This window comes from Pristiophorus japonicus, chromosome 3, assembly GCF_044704955.1.
Source record: "Pristiophorus japonicus isolate sPriJap1 chromosome 3, sPriJap1.hap1, whole genome shotgun sequence".
Taxonomy (NCBI): Eukaryota; Metazoa; Chordata; class Chondrichthyes; family Pristiophoridae; genus Pristiophorus; species Pristiophorus japonicus.
In genome coordinates this window covers 266,799,955-266,816,804 of record NC_091979.1, presented here as the reverse complement: position 1 = coordinate 266,816,804, position 16,850 = coordinate 266,799,955, and the positions used below count along the sequence as shown (strand labels likewise).

Sequence of the window (16,850 nt, the reverse complement as noted above, 5' to 3'; positions counted from 1 at the left end):
AAAAGTCTCTCAGTACTTCTCTCCTTAGTTCATCGGGGAACTCACATAAACTAGCCAACCTCCGAAGTTCCGCCACGAAGTCGGGTATGCTTTGGCCCACACGGCGTCTGTAGTTGTAGAACCTGTGTCTGGCCATTTGCAGTGTGCTCAACTCCTAAAACGACTTGCTTGCTGGTTTCTCGGGTGCCAGCAGGTCTTTCATTAAAGCGTATGTTTTCGAGCCACAGCTGGTCAAGAGATGGGCTCTTCTCTTGTCTGCCTTATCGTCGCCGTTATCGTTGCTGGAGCCGTTCTATAAAGTCATCCCAATTGTCTCCAGCATTGTATTTCTCATCTGAGCTGTTAGTAGCCATTCTGTCGATTCTGTGATCCCGTAACTCGTCGCCACTGTTAAGTCCTGACTCTGATGTACTGACTTACACGAGACACATGCTGAAGTCAAGGTCACTCAGGACCTGCACCTTTAATTCACAGCTCTCCAGTGCTGCACTTGCCTGAGACCTCCCTTTATATACCTCTGTGGGATAGGTATGGAGTGTCTCCTGCAAGTGCACCCCTGGTGGTAAGGTATGCTTATTGTTACAGGTCATATATCCGGTTACAGTCATGTATAGCATGGTAAGATACAGTTATATACGGTAACGAGAGATACATGACAGTAACAAAGGTAACTGGTCACAGAGTAACCTTCTCTCAAGTATGGGCCTCGTGTGCATTTATACTGTATAGTAAGGACATATCAAGTTGAAATTAGCGCAGGTGACCAAAAGCTTGGTCAAAGAGGTAGGTTTTAAGGAGCGTCTTGAAGGAGGAAAGAGAGACCAAGAGGCGGAGAGGTTTAGGCAGGAAGTTCCAGAGCTTGGGGCCTAGCCACCAATGGTTGAGCGATTACAATCGGATGGTCAGGAGGGCAGAATTAGAGGAATGCAGACATCTCGGGGGGGTGGCGGAGGGTTGTGGGGCTGGAGGAGATTATAGAGATAGGGAGGGGCGAGGTCATGGAGGGATTTGAAAATAAGGATGAGAATTATGAAATTAAGGCGTTGCTTAACCGGAAGCCAATGTTGGTCAACGAGCACAGGGGTGATGGGGGAGCGGGACACAGTTAACAAGTGAACCTGAAAAGTATTCACTTCACATGTTAGACTGGATACAAAGAGATGAAAAAACTGGAACAAAAAGTTTCCTTCGGAGTGTGCGTTATGAGAATATTCGATCAAAATGCTTAAAGAGTGAGCGTCATCCCTTGTCTAAAATCAATACAAGACCATCAACTCTAAATACGCACTGTAAACTCTCAACATTTTCAAATTTACATTTTCCCAGTTATTAAAATACGTTTTTGCTGTCTTCGGTCACCCTGATGCCTGTTCACATCCGAGTTGATCGGCAGTTCACCTAGCACAATCGGAGATTAAAGGAGTTTAGGTGTCGACCTTTAATTAAAAATGGAGCAGGTTTGTACTCAAGGGCCACATTGATGTTCGTACAAGGCTTCAAGAATAATCTTCTTTGGATACTATCCAGATCAATACATTCCAATTTACTAAAGCTGCAGTTCACAGATGACAAATGCAGATTTTGTTAAAGGCCTGCTGTATATATTGGATGTTGCAATCATTTTTTTAAATCCATGTGATATTGATATAGTTTCACATAGAAAAGAGACTGCTTAAATTCTAAAATCGGACCAGTTTTGGGTGGGATTAGCAACACTCAAGGGAGGATTAGTAAACATGGGGGCCAAAATTGGACTCTTGTGCGCCTACTGTTAGCACCTCTGGGAGGTGTAAACGGGGTGCAAATGGCTTTCACCTGGGCGTGGCGAGAACAGGCCCCCTCCCCCATGGAATTGAGCGGGGGTTTGCGGAGACGCTAAGAGATAGCGACTCGCTCCTGCCGGAAGCACCCTGCGCAGCTGCGCCCCGTTACCACCCTGGAAGTGAAATTCAGCCGCGTACTCTCATACCGCCTGGTGGTGCCGACGACTGCTTCAGCTCTCGAGTTGGAGTTGGGAGTCGGCTGGAGGAGCGCTATTTAAAGGCGCCATCCTGAAAAACAATTTTTGCCGGTCATTACTCTTTGCAAACACATAGGCAGAGAGGCTGGTGGACAGATTTCAACAACTTTCATTTCAAGGTCACTAATACACTCAATTTCTACGCCAATGGATCCTTCCAGGGAGCAACAGGAGGCATCACTAACATCTCCCAGTTTGCTCCATCCACGAGGTCATAGATGCTCTGTACAGAAGGAGGAGGGATTACATTTCCTTCCCCATGACCAGAGAGAAGCAGCTGGAGTGTGCATGTGGCTTCGTCAGAAAAGCAGGCTTCCCCATGGTGCAGGGCGCCATTGACTGCACCCACATCACTTGTGGGCACCACATCATAATCCTGAGGTCTTCCGTAACCGCAAAGGCTTCCACTCACTGAATGTGAAGTTGGTATGCGACCACACAAAGCGAATCCTCATCATCAATGCCCGCTATCCTGGCAGCAGCTATGATTACTCCATCCTGCACCAGACCGGTGTGTCAGCTCTGTTCCAGCCACCAAATGAAGCTCGCGGCTGGCTGGTCGGAGACCAGGGTTATCCGCTCTCCACCTGGCTCATGACTCCCCTCCACAACCCCAACACTCCTGCCCAGCACCCATACAATGAGAGCCATCCCGCCACCAGGAACATCATTGAGCAGACCATCGGAGTGCTGAAGCAACGGTTTCGCTGCCTTGACCACTCAGGAGGAGTCCTCCAGTACTTGGCTGAGCGGGTGTCCCTTTTCGTTGTCATCTGCTGCATGTTGCAGAACCTCGCTATTACGAGGGCGCAGCCATTGCCATCAGGCATAGCCACACCACCTCAGGAGGAGGAGCAGCCACACAAGTGACTAGTTAATCACGAGTCTGCAAGGACGGTCCGCAACCATCTCATCCTCCCGTGATTTCCATCCACTTCCTCTGGACGTCCCCATTGCCACATCAATTATCCCTTCCATACCAAAGCCCCAAAACTGAAATAAGAGACAACAGCAAAGATGAAACATTCGCATCAAAATTTATGTCACACCAATGTATTTCATAACTTGTTTAATAATCACCCTTGTGCATTTCCTTATATCCCCTCTTTGATTTAACTATTCTAGAGCCCCTCCACAGTGTGTCCCCTGTGGCTGCAACAGGGCTGGTGGAAGGCTGCTGTGTGTCAGGGCCAGAGACTACAGATGACCTTGCAGGATGCCCTCGACCAGCTCTGGGCCGAGAAGGCCCGGCTGTAGACTGCACCACCTCAGGCTGGGCGGCGGCAGTCTGGGCTGGCTGGGTGACAGGCAGCGACAAGTGCAATGGCAGAGTGGCAGTGGTGGGCTCAGGAATGTTGTCACCTGAGAGACAGCAGGTTCCTGCTTCACTGACCCAGTGCCACTCCCTCGGGGCAGCATCTCAGCACCCCCACCAATCTGCCGGAGCACAGCTTGGTGGCCTGCTGCGACACCGTGAGATCCCCGATAGATTTTGGTGGACCCAGCGGCGATGTCAGCAGTAATAGCTCGCGTGGCCATCCAGCTAAGACTGCATGAGAGCATTCTGAGACTCAATGCCAGCAGCCATTGATAGCATAACAGCACTAAGATCACGTGTGCCATCAAGCTGAGACTGCATGAGAGCAGTCTGAGCTTCCATGCCCCCATCAATTTTCTGCGTTACAGCACTAAGACGTTGTGTTGCAATGGAAGCTGCCACATCACCCACAACATGCGTCGTGAGGTCTGGGTCCCCATGGTCTCGCTAGGAGTCCACCACCAGACTGGCAATGATGGGCTCCATGATGTGCGCAGAGCTCTATGCAATGCTGGAGGCGGACTCCTCCACACTCCTTACCACTGCCGACAGGTTCTCAGGCACCCGTGCCATCTATGATGTCAGAGTGCATGGCCATCACCTTTTTGTGAATGCCTCCCACTGAGGTCCTCAATTGAGTCCTGCATAGCAGAACCCACGCACGAACACGCCCTCCGGGGAGATGGCTCCCGAGATTCCCTTTCCCCTTGGCCTTGGTGCATCGTGCGTGCAGACCCCTCTACTAAGCTAACTTCGAAGGAATGCATTGTGCCAGCATCTGAGCTGGTACCTGCAGGTGAGAGATGCAATGACACAGTTCTCGGCTCCTCCTCCTCCTCTCCCTGTAGAATCTCTTGGGGTGGGGGCTGGCGCTCAGGTACAGGCACCACAGCTGACGCCTGGTTATCTGAAAGCATAAATGGCACAAGACTTGCGTTAAGGTGAGGGCAGTGGGTCAGGAATACAGAAAGGACTGCAGACAGTATCAGGAGCTTGGTTGATTTCAGAGATGGGGTGTTGACTTATGAGGAAAATGTTATATCTTGAATAAAGAGTCAGATTAGGTACTGCAAGTTCAAAGTAAGTGTGACTGTAGTCCTTTATTGCAGATCTCAGAGTGCCTCTCCAGCCTGTGATGCCTCCTTATATACAGGTGCTCCCAAGGGATTGTGGGATCCCTTGGGACTCCAGGGTATAAGCCCTCTGGTGGTTAGACATGGTAATTACAGGTTTACATACATAACACCACTCCCCACCGCCCCCCCCCCCGCCAAAGTCAATAGTGTAGCTATTTACAAGGTGAGTCGATCTGGGACCTTTCTTTCCCTGGTTGATCATCTCGGTGCAAATGCTGGTTTTGGTGAGTCATTTGTTGGGCCTTCACTGGGCTGCTGCACAGCTGGCCTTGCTGGACTGCTGGGGGTGGTGAGTCTTGCTGGGCTGCTCAGGTGTTGGGTTCTGCTTTGTGGTCAACCGCTGGGTCGATTGCCACTTGTGTGTGTTGTGTTGGAGGGTCAAAAAAGGTAGAGTCTATTGTGGGTTGCTCTGGATAGTCCGTAATTCTGAGTTTGGTTTGGTCCAAGTGCTTTCTGCAAATGAGTCCAATTGCGAGTTTGACTACAAACACCCTACTCCCCTCTTTGGCCAAAACAGTGCTGGCAATCCACTTGGGACCTTGTCCATAGTTCAACACAAATACAGGATCATTTATTTCAATTTCGGGTGACACAATTGCGCGATCATGATATGTATTCTGTTGAAGCCGCCTGCTCTCTACCTATTCGTGTAGATCAGGGTGGACAAACGAGAGTCTTGTCTTAAGTGCCCTTTTCATGAGCAGTTCAGCGGGAGGGACCCCGGTGAGCGAGTGGAGTCTTGTGCGGTAACTAAGCAGGACTCGGGATAAGCGAGTCTACAGTGAGCCTTCAGTTATCCTCTTCAAGCTCTGCTTGATTGTTTGAACTGTTCGTTCTGCCTGACCATTGGACGCTGGCTTAAATGGGGCAGATGTGACATGTTTGACCCCACTGCGGGTCATGAATTCCTTGAATTCGGCACTGGTAAAACACGGCCCATTGTCACATACAAGGACATCAGGCAGGCCGTGCGTGGCGAACATGGCCCGTAGGCTTTCAATGGTGGCAGCGGACGTGCTTGCCAACATTATCACATATTCAATCCATTTGGAGTACGCATCTACTAAAAACATTCTTCTCAAGAATGGGCCGGCATAGTCGACATGAACCCTAGACCACGGTTTGGAGGGCCAAGACCATAAACTTAGTGGCGTCTCCCTGGGTGCATTGCTTAACTGGGAACATGTATTACATTTGTGCACACAGGACTCTAAATCTGCATCGATACCGGGCCACCACACGTGGGATCTGGCTATCGCTTTCATCATTACAATGCCAAGGTGGGTACTGTGGAGATCACTAATGAAAGTGTCCCTGCCCTTTTTTGGCACAACTACCCAATTGCCCCATAGGAGGCAGTCTGCCTGTATAGACATTTCATCTTTGCGCCGCTGGTATGGCTTTATTTCTTCCTGCATCTCTAACAGGACGCTAGACCAACTCCCGTGGAGCACACAGTTTTTTTACTAGGGACAGAAAGAGGTCCTGGCTTGTCCAGGTTCTAATCTGTCGGGCGGTAACAGGTGATTGCTCACTCTCAAATGCTTCCATTATCATAACTAAATCTGCCGGCTGTGCCATCGCCACCTCGGTGGTGGACAATGGCAGCCTACTGAGAGCATCGGCACAGTTTTCTGTGCCTGGCCTGTGACGGATGGCGTAGTTGTGTGCGGACAACATGAGCGCCCATCTCTGGATGCGAGCCGATGCATTCGTATTTATCCCCTTATTTTCAGAAAAGAGGGATATAAGCGGCTTATGGTCAGTTTCCAATTCAAATTTGAGATATTGGTGCATTTTCTTTACCCCGTAAACACACGCTAACGCTTCTTCTTCGATCATACTGTAGGCCCTCTTGGCTTTAAACGGACTTCTGGATGCATAAGCAACTAGTTGCAATTTCCCAAATTCATTAGCTTGTTGCAATACACACCTGACCCCGTACGACGACGCATCACATGCTAGTACCAAACGCTTACATGGATCATACAACACAAGCAATTTGTTTGAACATAACAGCTTCCGAGCTTTCTCAAAGGCATTTTCTTGGCTTTTACCCCATACCCATTCATCTCCTTTATGCAGTAAAGAGTGCAGGGGTTCTAACAATGTGCTAAGACCCGGTAAGAAGTTACCAAAATAGTTCAGGAGTCCGAGAAACGACCGCAGCTCCGTCACGTTGTGTGGTCTCTGTGCGTTCTTGATTGCCTCCGTCTTCGAATCGGTGGGCCTGATGCCGTCCGCCGCGATTCTTCTCCCCAGGAACTCCACTTCAGGCGCCCGGAAAATGCACGTCGAGCATTTTAACCTGAGCCCCACACGATTAAGCTGGCTAGAACCTCCTCCAGGTTCTGCAGGTGCTCGATGGTGTCCCGACCTGTAACCAAGATGTCATCCTGGAAGACCACAGTACGCGGGACCGACTTCAACAAGCTTTCCATGTTCCTCTGGAATATCGCCGCGGCCGATCGAATCCCAAATGGGCATCTGTTGTAAACGAAAAGACCTTTGTGCGTGTTGATGCAAGTGAGACCTTTCGAAGATTCCTCCAGCTCCTGAGTCATGTAGGCCGAGGTCAAGTCCAGCTTCGTGAGCGTTTTCCCTCCTGCCAACGTCGCAAATAGGTTGTCTGCCTTTGGTAGCGGATATTGATCCTGCAGCGAGAAACGATTGATAGTTACTTTATAATCACCACAGATTCTGATGGTGCCATCTCCCTTGAGGACTTGAACAATTGGACTGGCCCACTCACTGAATTCGATCGGCGAAATGATGCCCTCTCGTTGCAGCCTGTCCAGCTCGATCTCCATCCTCTCTCTCATCATGTAAGGTACCGCTCTCGCCTTGTGATAGATGGGTCATGCCCCTGGAATCAAATGGATCTGCACTTTTGCTCCTTGGAATTTCCCGATGCCTGGTTCGAACAGCGAGGGGAACTTGCTTAGGACCTGGGCACATGAAGTGTCGTCGACGGATGGAAGCGCTCAGATGTCGTCCCAGTGCCAGCGTATCTTTCCCAGCCAGCTCCTACCAAACAGCATGGGGCCATCGCCCGGTACCACCCAGAGTGGTAAATCGTGCACTGTTCCATCGTAGGAGACCTTTACGGTAGCACTGCCAATTACGGGAATTAGTTCCTTTGTGCACGTTCTGACTTTGGTACGAAATGGAGTCAGGACTGGCCTTGAAGCTTTGTCGCACCACAACTTATCAGATGTCTTTTTGCTCATTATGGTCTGGCTTGTGCCCGTGTCCAGCTCCATGGACACTGGAAGCCCATTTAATTCAACCTTCAGCATTATCGGGGGACACTTTGTGGTAAATATGTGCACCCCATAAACCTCTGCCTCCTCGGTCTGAGGCTCTGGTTCGTCATGACCCACTGTGGATCTGTCCTCCTCTGCTACATGGTGGGTTGCAGGATTAGCAGAGTTTGCAGCTCGCCTGCACATGCGTTAGCGATGTCCCATTGTTCCACAGCCCTTGCAAATGTATCCTTTGAAGTGGCATGAATGGAATCGATGATCAGCCCCACAGCGTCAACAAAGTGTCAATGGCCTTGTATTCACCACCCTTGATGGCGGTCTCGGAGTCATCTGCAGATATGCAGCTGCAGGTGTGTAAGTCCTGCCATGTACATTTCGATTCGAAAACAACTTTACTTTGTTCACAGTATTTGCAGCAGCACTCGTGTGCTCAGAAATTTGTTTGGTATTGTCACTGGTGGAGGTAAACGCCTGGGCTATTGCTATGGCTTTACTCAAGGTTGGGGTCTCTACAGTCAAAAGTTTGCGAAGTATTACTTCATGGCCTATGTCAAGTACAAAGAAGTCCCTGAGCATATGCTCCAAGTGTCTTTCAAATTCGCAATGTCCTGCAAGGCGCCTTAGCTCGGCGACGTAGCTCGCCACCTCCTGGCCTTCAAACCTCTTGTACGTGTAGAACAGATACTTTGCCATCAGAATGCTTTCCTTCGGGTTTAAATGCTCCCGGACCAGTGTTCACAACTCATCGTATGACTTATCTGTGGGTTTCGCTGGAGCGAGCAGGTTTTTCATGAGGCCATACATTGATGTCCCGCAAACGGTGGCGGATCGCCCTTCGTTTGGCAGCGTTCACTTCTCCTTCCAGCTTGTTGGCCACGAAGTATTGGTCAAGTCGCTCCACGAAGGTTTCCCAATCATCTCCCTCTGAAAATTCTCCAGGATGCCCATAGTTCTCTGTATTATTGCGTTGGGGTTCGTCATCTGTATCTCGTTGCCAGTTGTTATGTCTTGAATAAAGAGTCAGACTAGGTACTGCAAGCTCAAAGTAAGTGTGACCGGAGTCCTTTATTGCAGATCTGAGAGTGCCTCTCCAGCTTGTGAGGCCTCCTTAAATACCTGTGCTCCCAAGAGATTGTGGGATCCCTTGGGACTCCAGGGGATAAGCCCTTTGGTGGTTAGACATGGTAATTACAGGTTTACATACCTAACAGAAAGGTTGAGTAGGTTGGGCCTCTACTCATTGGAATTCAGAAGAATGAGAGGTGATCTTATTGAAACGTATTAGATTATGAGGGGGCTTGACAAGGTTGATGCAGAGAGGATGTTTCCACTGATGAGGGAGACTAGAACTAGAGGGCACGATCTCAGAATAAGGGGCCACCCATTTAAAACTGAGATAAGGAGAAATTTCTTCTCTGAGGGTTGTTAATCTGTGGAATTCGCTGTCTCAGAGAGCTGTGGAAGCTGGGACATTGAATAAATTTAAGACAGAAATAGACAGTTTCTTAAATAATAAGGGGATAAGGGGTTATGGGGAGCGGGCGGGGAAGTGGAGCCGAGTCCATGATCAGATCAGTCATGATCGTATTAAATGGTGGAGCAGGCTCGAGGGGCCGTATGGCCTACTCCTGCTCCTATTTCTTATGTTCTTATGTAGGAGCTGGAAAGTGATAAAGCTGTCTGGTGTGATGAGGAAATGGGATGAGAAAAGGAGAGGGGATAAGGATACGGTTGCTGCCCCCAGCGGGGTCGACGTTTCCGCTGGCCATGGCATCCCCCACCTGCGGGCCAATAAGCCGCAGCATTCGCTCCTCAAGGTCACTCAGCTCGCACAGTTCAAGTTCTCCTCCTCCAGTCCGCTGCTGCTCCCTCCTGTTATGTGCCACCTTGGCCTGCAAAAAAAAAGGAACTTGTGAGAGTAAGAGTCCAGCTATGTATGTGGAAGATATGCCTGCCATGGTTGAATAGCTGTGAATATAGGCAATGCATGAGATGAGGATGTGAGTGTGAGTATCTGCAGCTGTTTGGTGGTTGAGTGGTGGTTTGCACAGTGTACACAGACAGAGGTTGAGAGGCTGGTATGTAAGAGGTGTGGAAGTTTGTACTCACCTTCACCATCCGACATAGGTCGTTGAATTTTTTCCTGCACTGGGTGAGGCTTCTCTGCACCACAGTGCTGGCCAACACCTCCTGGGTGGACTTTTGCCACATGGCCCTGAAAACCTGCAGAGATGGCCTCCTTCCCGATGCAGGGAACAGCGACTCCCTCCTTGTCTGCAGTGCCTCTACCAATGCCTCAAGAGCCACATCGTTAAATCGTGTGGCCGGCCCTCTCCCTTGAAGCGGGATTCACAGCAACCATTTTGGAATACTCCTCAGGTCCACTGACTCAAGTACAGCAATGCTGAAAATAAGCAGCAGGTTCAAAAGAGCCAGATCGAGTTGGAGTCAAGGATTGAAGGCTGATTGCTGAATGGATCTCAGCCGAAATTGGTTATGTGGCTGTGAAGAGCGCCCCTGGAGTACCCAGCTGAGGCCATTAGCGCCTTATTTACACCTCCTTCACACCTGGGGTGTAAACGCCGAATTTCACAAGGCATCTCGCCGGGCGCTAAATTTTTTGAAAGTGTAAAGTTACCGCCCCAAATGGAGCGGTACCGAATTTCGCCCCCAATGATGGTATAGTTTTGTTGCTTTTACATTACTCTTCTACAATATTTTTTCCTTGCTATTGCACATGATGTAGCTATTAAAAAAAATACAACTGCCCCACATCCTGCAAGCTGCAATTTTCAGGAAATAAACGGTCATCTTGAAAAGGTCATTCTAGTCTTTTCTGATTGAAAGTTGATTGTAGGAAAATTCTACCTGCATTACAGTTCCTCCTACACCCGTGGTGTTACTTGGGATGAGGTAATAGACTTGCCTCACTTCAGAACAGTTCAACAGAGGAACTAAAAACAAGCAGCATCTATTAAAAATATTTATTAATGTGGCACTTTAAAAAAAAAACATTGAATAGAAATTAGATTTAACATCTTTTGCTCTGCAAGAACTTCACACACATCTCACAATTTTTGTTTCTCCTTCTCTCCCCAACTATTTTTGCCAGTATCAGCTATTTTACCCCACCTTTACAGGTACTGAGTGCAAGGGATATTTTTTGAAATCAGTGTGGATTTTCATTTATCCCAGTCTTTAGATCCCGTGTTGCCACTTCAGATTCTTCCTCCAAACACTGTGCTAAAGGTCAACCAGAGAATGCGGGGCCACAAGCTCATACAGCTAACAAGGGACAAAGATCAGTCGAGTGCATCTTTCTGCTGTTGTGAAGTGATCATTTTAAGGAGCCCAACAAGGTGTATTGAAACTCATCTATTGAGGGAATAGAGTTCAGAAATCTAACTGGAGCATTCTACCATTGTAACCCATGGGTTACCCATGTTAAAAATACGTTGATAAATATTACATTTATGTTTTGGCTGTCAGTAATGGGAACAGCCTAAAAGATAACACCAGAAACTGTGGTCTAAAGGCTTTTAACTGACAGAAATTTTCAAATCAATGAAAGCTCCATCCGATTAGAGCATAGACGTTGTAAATCCATTCATTGGTCTCCATTAAAATGAGAAATGCACCACAATGAATGTCTTATAACATATAGTGTAAGTGTTTCTTTGGGACAGAATTTTATCCATTTGGCTCACCTGATTGTGCTTACTGATGCAGAGATTTAGTGCATAACACATGCCAGCCGCATTGGAAGAATATAACAGCATCAACAGGGATATGAATTTAACTCTTACCCAACCACATACTTCAAGATTTTTTATTCATTGTTTTCAGTGGGAAGTTTTGTGTTGAGAAATTAAGTTTAGAGAAATAAGAAACTGCCTTGAGTGAGATGGGATGACCAAGAGCTGATCTGTATAATGGAACGATCTCAAGTTTATTTGAACTTTACAGCATTGGTTCATCGGTGGCCTCTCCTTGTTGAGGTTCTCCAACTAGAGTGGAAAAGGATCACGTCCTGAATGCACTCACGTACTACAGGCCAGGCATGAGCAGAGCAAGTCTATCACAGGTCTATGGTGCATTGATGATGTATCCTTTTTGCTGTGAGAGAAGTCCCCTTGCCAGCACTTTTTATAAAGTAATTATATCCCCCTCCAACTCTGTAACCATCTCAGAACTCATGCCTATCCCTCCCTGATAACGTTGCCACCAAATCCTCTCTTGCCACCCACACAGCACTGAAATGCTACCTGTTCCAGCAGTGGTGGATGCTGCGTCATCGCTCCAACTCTCTTCTGAATTTGTCAACAAAAGCAGACATTGATGTGGCGATTCAACACCGCCTCCAGTGCGCCAGTGCAGCCTTCGCCGCCTGAGGAAAAGAGTGTTCGAAGACCAGGCCCTCAAATCTACCACCAAGTTCATGATCTACAGGGCTGTAGTAATACCCACCCTCCTGTATGGATCAGAGGCACAGACGATGTACAGAAGACACCTCAGATCGCTGGAGAAATACCACCAACGATGTCTCCACAAGATCCTGCAAATCTCCTGGGAGGACAGGCACACCAACATCAGTGTCCTCGTCCAGGCTAACATCCCCAGCATTGAAGCACTGACCGCACTCGATCAGCTTCGCTGGGCAGGTCACATGGTTCGCATGCCAGACACGAGACTCCCTAACCAAATGCTTTATGCGGAACTCCTTCATGGCAAACGAGCCAAAGGTGGGCAGTGGAAATGTTACAAGGACACCCTCAAAGCCATCCTGGTAAAGTGCGACATCACCACTGACACCTAGGAGTTCCTGGCCGAAGACTGCCCTAAGTGGAGGAAGTGCACCCGGGAGAGCGTTGAGCTCTTCGAATCTCAATGTCGGGAGCATGAAGAGGTGAAGCGCAGGCAGCGGAAGGAGCGTGTGGCAAACCAATCTCACCCAACCCTTCCCTCGACGAATGTCTGTCTCACCTGTGACAAAGTCTGTGGCTCTCGTATTGGACTGTTCAGCCACCAAAGAACTCACTTCAGGAGTGGAAGCAAGTCTTCCTCGATTCCGAGAGACAGGCTACGATGATGATGATGGATGCAGTGAGTGTCATGGAGGTGGTATAGTTTTTTTTTAAAGAATTAAATGTGATTTAGATAGGAGGTCTCAACCTAGCAAACACATTCCTATGAAATCAGGATGCTAAGAATATATATAGTTTCAAAAAGTAATTGGCAATATCTCTGTATTTCTCTAATAAACTGTACAGTTAACATAAGGAGTATCTAGCTAAAATTAAAGATAACTAGTACATTATAGAACATGGCTGGCTGCAACTAAAAAAATGCATCTTTACAAGCAAAGTAGATGAAAGAGAGTAGAGTGCAGGTTCTTAACCTGCCACTGTTGGTTCATGAATGCTTTCCTATCTAATGGACATAAGAAATATTCTATAGGACCAAGAGTGGATTCACATATGAAGTACAACAGAGCGCTTCGCCCCATCTTCTACCACAAATCACACTGGTATACTCATCGTAACCATCTTAATAGTTTAATTAAATCTAAGCTTCCGATTAACTAACAGCATTCATTAATTCATGATAAGACCAACTCAATTGAAAATTTTTAGTCGACAGGACAAATAATTGAAACTAATTAGGTTTCTGTCCATATTCCAGTGCAAGTTTTATTTAGCACTGATACATCGATAATTAAATAATTTCTGCTGAAGTGACTAGTCTTTCCAAAAATACTCCATAGCTTGAAGTAAAAATCTTATTAGATTACATTTTGTCATTTTAAGCACCAACCGACAAATTTATATTTCATTAAATGCCAGTGAACTTTCATACAGTGTTCTTGTACAAGACCTTGATTAGGCTCCATCTAGATTACTGTGTCCAGTTCTGGTCCCCTCACATTCTGAGATAGAGGCACCCTGGAAAAGTTTCAGAGGTTTGCCCAACTCTTGCCCAGCGACTGTCCTTCAAACTCTTATGCCTGGTAAAAGCAGGCTTTAGAACATAAGAAATAGGTGCAGGAGTAGGCCATACAGCTCCGGCATTCAATAGGATCATGGCTGATCATCGACCTCAACTCTACTTTCCCGCTCAATCTCCATATCCCTCGATTCCCCTAGACCCTAAAAATGTATCTATCTGAGCTTTGAATATACTCAGAGACTCAGCATCCACAGCACTCTGGGCAGAGAATTCCAAAGATTCACGACCCCGAGTGAAGAAATTCCTCCTCATCGCGGTCTTAAATGGCCTACCCCTTATCCTGAGATTGTGCCCCCTAGTTCTAGACACTCCAGCCAGGGGAAACAACCTCTCAGCATCTAACCTGTTAAACCCCTTCAGAATCTACATTTCAATGAGATCACGTCTCATTCTTCTAAACTCCAGCGAGTATAGGCCCATTCTACACAATCTATCATAAGACAACCCTCTCATTCCAGGAATCAATCTAGTGAACCTCCGTTGCACCCCCTCCAAGGCAAGTACAGGTTGAACCTCCCTTATCGGGACCCAGCCTGTTTTGGATAAGGGATTTTTCCAGACGAGAGGTGGTCACGATAAATCGGGGCTGGCTGGCTTGGGGCTGGGAGTGTGGCAGAGAGATCATGGGGGGCGGTGGATCGCGGGGTCAGGCCAGCGATTGTGGGAGTCGGCAGCGAGGAAGGACTTCAATTTGTTCATGTCGGAGTTCTGCGCATGCGCCACCTGGTGGCTGGGAATGGTTCTGGTCGAAGGGTGGTTCTGAATAAGAGAGTTCTGGATAAAGAAGGTTCAACCTGTATATCCATCCTTAGATAAGGAGACTAAAACTGTGCAGAGTACTCCAGGTGTGGTCTTACCAAGGCCCTGTACAATTGCAGCAAGACTTCCTTACTGTTGTACTCAAACTCCCTTGTGATAAAGGACAACATGTAATTTATCTTCCTTATTGCTTGTTGTACCTGCATGCTAGTTTCTGGCACAAGGTCACCCAAATCTCTTTGTACACCAACATTTAAAAGTTTCTCACCATTTAAAAATATTCTGTTTTTTTATTCTTCCTACCAAAGTAATGCCTGCTTTTACCAGAGTAAGAGTTTTAATAGATAGAAAAAATAAATGTTATTACTTATTTTTATATTAAAAACCCTATGAATGTAAGTTTATTTAACACTATTAAACCATTTTTTTAAATTTCAAAAACTAAATTTTTCTCAAACATTTAATTTAATGCAATTTCTATTAATTTTTTTTTTAATGTGGTGTTTTATTAAATTTATGTTTGTGTTTTATTTGATTTTAGGGGTATTCTCATTGATAGTATGGGAGCTCAGAGCTTCCATTATGATGAATGAGAATACTACATTGTGATTGATGGTCCAGGCCCACGTGATCCCAGGATGCCCTTACGTTCCTGGGATACATGGGCCTCTGCGCTGGGCTGTGCAGCTAGGCCTCGGAGTGCAAGTGTCCATTCCTCCGGGACCACCATCTACTTTCGTAAAATATTTCCAGTCGGAGGCATCCGCCTGAGGGAAGCCTCCAACCGCAATTTTTGGCCAATAGTTTAAACACCTTTAGCCATCACAGAAGGCTCGGGGAGCTAAGTTCTTTTAATCTGGAAAAGCGTTGGCTTTGGGGAGACTTCATTGAAGTATTTAAAATGATAAGGGGACTAGACTCTGTGTATGCGGACATTTTATTTGAATTAGCTAAGTTAGGGAGAATGAGGGGACATGTGTACAAGTTACATAAGCGTAGAACTAGGTTAGAAGCAAAAGCATTTTTCTTCCCACAGTGGGTCACTGATCTTTGGAATAGGTTGCCGGCTCATGCAGATTCTCTGCCGATATTCAAAAAGGGAGCTGGACATGCTCCAGGAGGAGGTTGAAATCGTTGTATACAAAAGGTAGGTGCGATGTTGACAATGAATCTCATGGTCATCGTTATCTTCTGGAACACATTTTTGATTGCCTTCAGAGGTCAGAAAGGAATTCCCCATAATTCTTTCCCCTCTAGGCTGACACTCCAGTGCAATGCTGAGGGAGTGTTGCACTGTCAGAGGTGCCGTCTTTTGGATGAGACATTAAACCGAGGTCCCGTCTGCTCTCTCAGGTGGACGTAAAAGATCCCATGGCAATATTCGGAGAAGAGCAGGGGAGTTATCCCTGGTATCCTGGCCAATATTATCCCTCAATCAACATAACAAAAACAGACTATCTGGTCATTATCACATTGCTGTTTGTGGGAGCTTGCTGTGTGCAAATTGGCTGCCGCATGTCCTACATTACAACAGTGACTACACTTTAAAAGTACTTCATTGGCTGTAAAGTGCTTTAAGACTTCCGGTGATCATGAAAGGCACTATATAAATGCAAATCTGTCTTTTTTTCTTTTTCTCTGAATTAGCCTCGGGCTTTTAAATAAATTGACTCTCCCTGAATAGGTCAGACTTGAAGGACCAGTTGGTGTTTTTCTGTCTGCTAGTGCCGTATGTTCCCAACTCAAACTTAGAATTTGTTTTTGTATTGCAGATGCATTGGTTGGTGCCTTCGTTGGCATTACTTTTGCCTACCTTGCCTACAGACAACATTATCCATCACTGAATCACACAGAATGCCACAAACCTCATGTCTGTCTCATGGTTCAGGTATCAGCTGAACGGGAAGAAGTTACTCCAGACAAAGTTACCAGCCTGGCTTTAGAGGGATTAAATGAAGGCCCTGTATGACTACTGCAGTTCTCACATGGACAATTATCCCTTCTAACATTCCACGTGAATCAAAACAAAATCTATTTAAAGAAACAAAAAAAAATCAATTTCATAACTCGATCATGTACCTTTGTCCTTTATATGTCCATTTGAAAGCAAACTTTGGAAGTGAAATAGGTTATTACAAAAATGGCATGCATATATGTCGTCTGAGATAAGAAATTCATTTTCAAAAGGTTACCAGATATTAAACATGGTATAAATGGCAAAATGCTCTGAATGCATAACAAATCAGAGAAATAGTTTTGAATGAAAAGTAATTACAGTGTAAGATTGAAGTAACAGAAAGGTTTCTGCACAATATTGGAAAGAAAATGCTTTAATTAAATAGAAT

At 46.6% G+C, this 16,850-nt stretch overlaps 1 protein-coding gene across 1 annotated transcript in view; it reads left to right on the top strand.

Annotated features, from left to right (window-relative positions):
• Positions 1–16,474, top strand: part of plpp4 (phospholipid phosphatase 4) — a 418,453-nt gene extending 401,979 nt beyond the window's left edge. Inside the window, exon 7 of the mRNA XM_070874999.1 lies at positions 16,278–16,474. Coding sequence (XP_070731100.1) covers positions 16,278–16,474 — 197 coding nt within the window. The remainder of the gene's footprint in view (positions 1–16,277) is intronic.
• Positions 16,475–16,850: the final 376 nt, after the last annotated feature.